The 6,000-nt window shown below is 40.1% G+C and overlaps 1 protein-coding gene across 1 annotated transcript; it reads left to right on the top strand.

Annotated features, from left to right (window-relative positions):
• The first annotated feature begins 1,741 nt into the window (after window positions 1-1,741).
• LOC122087313 (BAG family molecular chaperone regulator 7-like) lies at window positions 1,742-3,750 on the top strand. Its single transcript, XM_042656395.1, has 3 exons — window positions 1,742-2,625; window positions 2,882-3,166; window positions 3,284-3,750. Exons 1-3 carry the CDS (start codon window positions 1,888-1,890, stop codon window positions 3,512-3,514), a joined length of 1,254 nt encoding a protein of 417 aa, XP_042512329.1. The 5' UTR covers window positions 1,742-1,887; the 3' UTR covers window positions 3,515-3,750.
• The last annotated feature ends 2,250 nt before the right edge of the window (window positions 3,751-6,000 follow it).

Here is a 6,000-nt window from a genome sequence, read left to right as displayed (position 1 = left end):
GGGGGGAAATGCTATATAGAGGCTGCAAGGATGGGGTGCCACTAAAGAGAGTTGTGGGAGGAAAGAATAAGGGTAGTTTAGAGATTTTAAAATAAAAAGAAGAAAGGGAGGTGAAAATTCAATTAAAAAGATACTTTAGATAGAGAAGTTAAAGTTATTCTAATGGGAGAGAGTTGGGCACGTGGCTAGCTCTGGGGAGATTGGAATGCCAGGGGGAGTCATTCCCTAAGGGGAGGGAGAGAGAAAGAGTGAAGCAAGTTGGGTGCCCAGGTTTTTCCAATCATAAAATAAGGGGAGAGTTTCCTATAAGTAGGGATATAAACGGATCGAATATGAATTGAAGATGTGATTGAATTTGGATATTCTCTACCCAGATAAAGATACATACCCCTAAAGGGATACAAATGCGAATCAAATTTGAATTTCTAGCTATCCGTTTTTATCCTTGATTTGTGGAACCCAAACCATTCTCCCCCCCAATGGATACAATTAACTCTTAACATATGTCTCAAAGTTGTCTTAGATCTATTTCTCATTCTCTAGACCTTGTCTAAACTTCAAGAACCCTCAATAGTGATTTTTTTTATTATTATTATAATTGATTATCTGTTTGGATCGAATAATTATTTTCTAGATAATTCGAATCCAGATTTCTAGTTATATCCGTTTACATCCCTACACTACACAAATGAGGAAATAAAAAATAGTATCATCCATATAAAATCCACATTATATTCACATAAGACTCACATGGCCTTACATGGTCAAATAATAAAGAGAATGTTAGGATAAACCACAACATTAATCAAGTGAAGAGGATATAAAGGAATCTCTATCCAACGGCAATATAGCAATCTTTTTGCTTGTAACAGTCCACAATTTTAAGTAACTATAGAAAAGTGATAGACATATATGTTCGGATGCCAATAAAAAAAGAAAAAAACTAAAAAATATTACACATGTTATAATCATTATGTTCTCATGTATTTATTTCTTTCCCTTTCTTATCATCCCAGACATAGCAAATTAAACTGGGAGAGATTAAAGACAAGTTTTATCTATCCAATTATCAAATTGGCCATTTCAGCTCCCCACATGGCTGAAATAATCATTCACATAAGATTCTTATCTCAGTGACAGTTCACTCATCTAAAGAACCTTTAGAAAAGGAAAAATGAAAAAGCACGGCTTTGTTAATGAAGCATATCGCTCTAAACAATTCCAATTTCTTTTTTCCTAGGATCCTCTCCTGTCATTTGGCCTTATATGCGATACCTTTATTTTTGTTAAACCGAAACTAGTATCTTGTCGGGGGTTACCTACTTTTTAATTGATGGATTGGCATCTTTGATATTCTCTTCTCGATTAATGGTCCATTGGCGTCGTTGCGTAACGCGTCACCTCAGTCCCTGACCCTTTCACATGCTAAATCCCAGTACTGCCGTCCTTTCTGATTTTAATAAAATTCTGACTCTCTTTTAAATTAAATTTAAGTTGAAGAATCCCAGTTTTTTGTGTAATTTCAGTAAAAGCCAGGGTCATACACTATTACACTCACATGTCTTTCCGATTCCATTCACACTATTCTATTACGCGGCGATCATTTCCTCATTTTACTTCTAATATTGTCAAAATCCACCATCCACAAAGCCCTTCCCAGATTTTTATTTTCAAATATCTCCCTGTCAGCTAACTTTTGATCAAATTTGACCCTTCACCCACAAATACAATCCTCGATTCCTCGTTTCTCATATCTTTCCTCTTCTTCTCTCTCTGCTCCTTTCTCCCCCACCCTTTTCGTTCCCAAAAGCTCCCTGGAAAACCCTTGCATCTGCTCCATCTCTTCCTCCATCTCTTCTCTTCCGAAGCATTTTCCACCAGAAAACGATGAGCCGATTCCGAAGAATCGACATTCTTGAACCTTCGCCGTCTCTCCTCGTCAGGGAGACCTCCTTCTTCATCCCCCCAACCCTAACCTTCCCCTCATTTGTCGACGACTTCACCCTCCCTCTCGACCTCTTCACCCCCAACCCTTACCAATTGGACCTCTCTCCCCATTGCTTCCTCCCAACTGCTCCATCTTCCTACGAGATCTTTGACTCCGTCACCGATCTCATCCAGATTGAGAAAACCCCCTTTTCCTCCTCTTGCAAGAGGTTCCAGACTCGAACTGGTCCCGACTCCTACCTGCGGACTCTATGCGACCGGGTTTCCGCTCTCGAGCTTGGTTTCGACCGATTCGCGAACCAAAAGACCGGCAATCCTCCGGACCGCAAGTACTCCTGGACGGCCGAAGTTAAGGGTGCTGAGAAAGACGGCGTCGATCGCAAGTACAAATGGACGGCGGAACTCAAAGGAGCGAAAAAAGGCGCTAAGATAGGAGCCCTTGAGAAGAACTACAAGTGGACGGCCGAGTTCAAAGGCAAAGGTAAAGATGCTCCGGTCACCCACTCCTATACCTTTAAGGCTTCCACGGCTCCCGCCGGTGACTTTAGTGACTCGGATTCCGACTCGGAGAAGAAGAAGAAGAAGATAAAGATAAAGAAGGGATCCAAAGCCGGGTCATCCAAACGTGTGGTGGAGATCGAAGAACCGGTTGATCAAAGGGTTATCGTTCGTAGGCAGGTCAGTTTTATTTACTAGTCTGCCACTTGTTGCTACAACATTGGGCCATGCCGAATGCCCAGGGGCGATTTTGTCACTTGCAGCAACCTGAAACTTTTTTATTGAGCCATCTTTGATAGCTACCCAAGCTGTAGATTGCAGCAAACCGTCTGAGTCTTGCATTGGACGGTGAAGTTGAGAGAGCTCCTAACGTCTCTGTCCAAGTGCTTTATTCTCACTTGTCTCTGTTGTTGTTGTTGTGATAACTTCTGGGTAGGCTTTCGCTAAGAGGGTTGGGGCCAATGCCAAGGGGAAGAAGAAGGAGCTGTCGCCTCAAGATGCGGCTCTTATGATCCAGGTGAGCTTCAGAGCTTATCTGATTCGTCGATCGAAAGCTCTTCGTGCTCTTCGAGAGTTGGCTGTGGCCAAGAGCAAGTTGAAGGAGATCAGGGCGGCGTTCAACAACTTTTCTTACAGAAGCCGTATTGCCCGCGATGCGGAGGAGCGCCAGAGGTTCTCTGAGAAGATCATCGTCCTCCTTCTCACTGTCGATGCAATAGAGGTATTGCAAACTTTCGCATCTCAATTAATTTAGCAGATGCAGCTCTATGTGTAAGTCGACATTGTCATGGTTTGCCTGGTTCTGATTGGGTTATTGTTGCTGTTGTCATTGTTGTAGGGAGCTGATCTAATGGTTCGGGCAGCGAGGAGGTCAATGCTGGATGAATTGGAAGCGATGCTGGATGTGGTGGATCCCCAGGCTCCAGGAAAGCTAGGTTCGATGAAGAGGAGGAAGTTCGATCTGCCAGATGGTTGCATCCAGAAGGAAATTGCAGCTGGTGTGGCTAAGGTTGTCCAAATGCTTGATGAAGAAGACAACGATAGCGTTGCCCCTGAGGACGGCTTGTGAGTTGTGAGAGTTTCTGTACTTCTCATGTTTTGTTTCGTTAATTGGATAAGCATAGGCCTCTTTTCGGCTTTTGTTTAGCCACAGAGGAGACCTTTCACCACCACTGGCACTGGATCTCTACATAGAATAGATTTTTAGTGTTTATTTCAACTGTAGTGGATTTGTATGGAGTTCCTGGTTCTATGGATTTGCTGCAGACCTTTTCAAGAGCTGAATAGAGCCGTGTTTGGATGTTCTATCTGTTCTGTTGTTTTGGGAAAACTCTGAAATGGTTCAGGTGAGAAGTTGAATCCATTGCAGACTAGCATCAATTGAAGTAGTTTCCCAATTGCCAACCGTTGTTCCCAACCTATTTTGAATTTTTGGTAACCTGAAAGTGAATTTACAATTCAAACCCGTAATTTGTTTACCATCAAAACATCATTGGGCCTGAAATTAAAACCCCATCAATCCCCTTAAATTTTTTCTATACACCATATACCTTAGTTTCTGCCATTTGCTAGTTTGTTCATTATCGCTAGTACCAGAAATGCATCTCCTTCGCCTAGTGCGATGGCTGTACCATCACGCCTCTGCCTGGTGCTGGATTACCGTATTGCATGCAAGCGAAGCGCTAGTGGCAGCAATAAATGGCTCATTGAGCGATGATTGATGCAGTTGGTCAGTGCCGTCGGCGTCATACGTCAACCAAGCACATAGAGACAGACTCTCTTTCATACAGAGTCTGAAGACCTTTCTAATTAGTCCGGAGTAGCGGTGGTGTTCCGTATTCAAAACATTCTACTAGCTTAGGGTGTCAATTCAAGGTTCACACCAGTAGGTCGAATCGAGTGCGATACGTCTATGATTTGACGTATAAAGATACGGCTGCCCAACTGACTTGACATATTTACAAGTCCGATTTAAATCAATTATTTTCAGCCCGACCCATTTAATATTACTTGTATTTTAAATTTTTTTTTTTTTGACACTATTTGTATATAGTGCTAAGGCTATGTGATATGTGTTATGATCCAAACCCAAATACAAACAAGGGTATAGCCCTCGCAGGCAAAAGATCAAATGATCAGGAACATTCACAAAAAATTAGGCATATGAGAATTCATAAAAATTCCAGTATCAAACAAATAGAACTACTCAAAAGATAAAATATCCCAAAATTATACTTAAAAGCAGTCTACTACAATCATTTTTTAAAGAAAAATAAACAAATAGAAAGCTTCAGGTTGCCCTCAAATTTCGCTCTAAGCATACGTTCATTTTAATTATTTGTGATGTTAAAAAAATTAATTAAGCTCAACAACTCAGTAAGAAAAAAATAGTAAGAACACATCACGGGGCAAATAATCAATAAAAAACAACGGTTAAAATAAACAATTTTAGTTTTTCAAATCACACTTTTAATAAAACATGATTATTTAAAAATATCATTTTTTATCACATTTTAACCGGCAATGAGGGAATTAGGCTACCACCGCCCATACTCCGAGAGGGGAAACACAGCCCTTTTACAAATCACACTGTCGTCACCCCCTTTGTGACTATAATTTTTCACAACTCAACGGAACACACTGCCTCTCGGGTGGCAATTACTCTCCACAACATAGAGGAATCTATTTGCCCTCACACACTTTCACAAAAATCACCTATCACTTTCTTTAAAACACAAACATAAGTAAAATCTCCATGTAAGAATCAACATCAATATACATCACACTAATAGTCACACATTAATCACTCTCATAAACTCATGTCGCACAAAAATACAATTCAAAAGGCATAAGTAAGCAAATGTCAACGATACAAGCATTCCAAACATCACATCATACAATCAATCTACACACATGTGGTGTAATCTCAGTATAATCCACTTACTTTCGCTTGCAAAGGTACTATATTCCCTTTAAGTCCCAAGAATGCAGGAGGTCCCAATCTAAAATTAATAAATCTTGGTCCTAAAAAGGATAATATAATTGGTCCCTATGAATTGAATCGCAAACCTTTATAAAGAATATTAAATTTGGGTTAAAAGAAGAACCAACAAAACCAATAATTTAAACTAAGGATACATCTCTCTCTTTTCCTCCTCTCAAGTCTCTCTATCTTTTCTCCCTCTTTCACGTCTCTCTCTCCTCTTTATCACTTTTCCCCCTCACCCTTATTTATTTGTAACAAGATTTGAAACTATGACCTTCACTTGATTAATGTCTCAACCTAACCACTAGATTAGCACATTAAGTTTTTTTTTTTTTTTAGTCAATGGAATGCATGAGAGGAAATATCTCACAGTTTGTAACGATGAAACCTACATGGTTTGAGAAGAGAGAGAATATCAAAGAATGATAGTGAGTTGAGAGCGTCGGAGGACACCAGCAGTGTACATACATTTTCTTAAAAAAAAAAAAAAATTCAATCAGAAGTTCATCATACTGTTCTCTGCAAGGTTTTAAAACTTTGGATTGGTCTCATCAACAGTCTCCATTAAT

Source organism: Macadamia integrifolia, chromosome 8 (assembly GCF_013358625.1).
Source record: "Macadamia integrifolia cultivar HAES 741 chromosome 8, SCU_Mint_v3, whole genome shotgun sequence".
In the NCBI taxonomy this organism is placed as follows: Eukaryota; Viridiplantae; Streptophyta; class Magnoliopsida; order Proteales; family Proteaceae; genus Macadamia; species Macadamia integrifolia.
Note: the sequence above shows the minus strand (reverse complement) of the source record. Positions and strands in the feature narration are given on the sequence as shown.

Excerpts from the sequence above, each read along its gene's own strand:
- LOC122087313 (XM_042656395.1), top strand. The coding sequence starts at position 1,888 with ATGAGCCGATTCCGAAGAATCGACATTCTTGAACCTTCGCCGTCTCTC. Across the intron at positions 2,626-2,881 it reads GGGTTATCGTTCGTAGGCAG|GCTTTCGCTAAGAGGGTTGG; the intron begins GTCAGTTTTATT and ends ACTTCTGGGTAG. Across the intron at positions 3,167-3,283 it reads TCACTGTCGATGCAATAGAG|GGAGCTGATCTAATGGTTCG; the intron begins GTATTGCAAACT and ends TCATTGTTGTAG.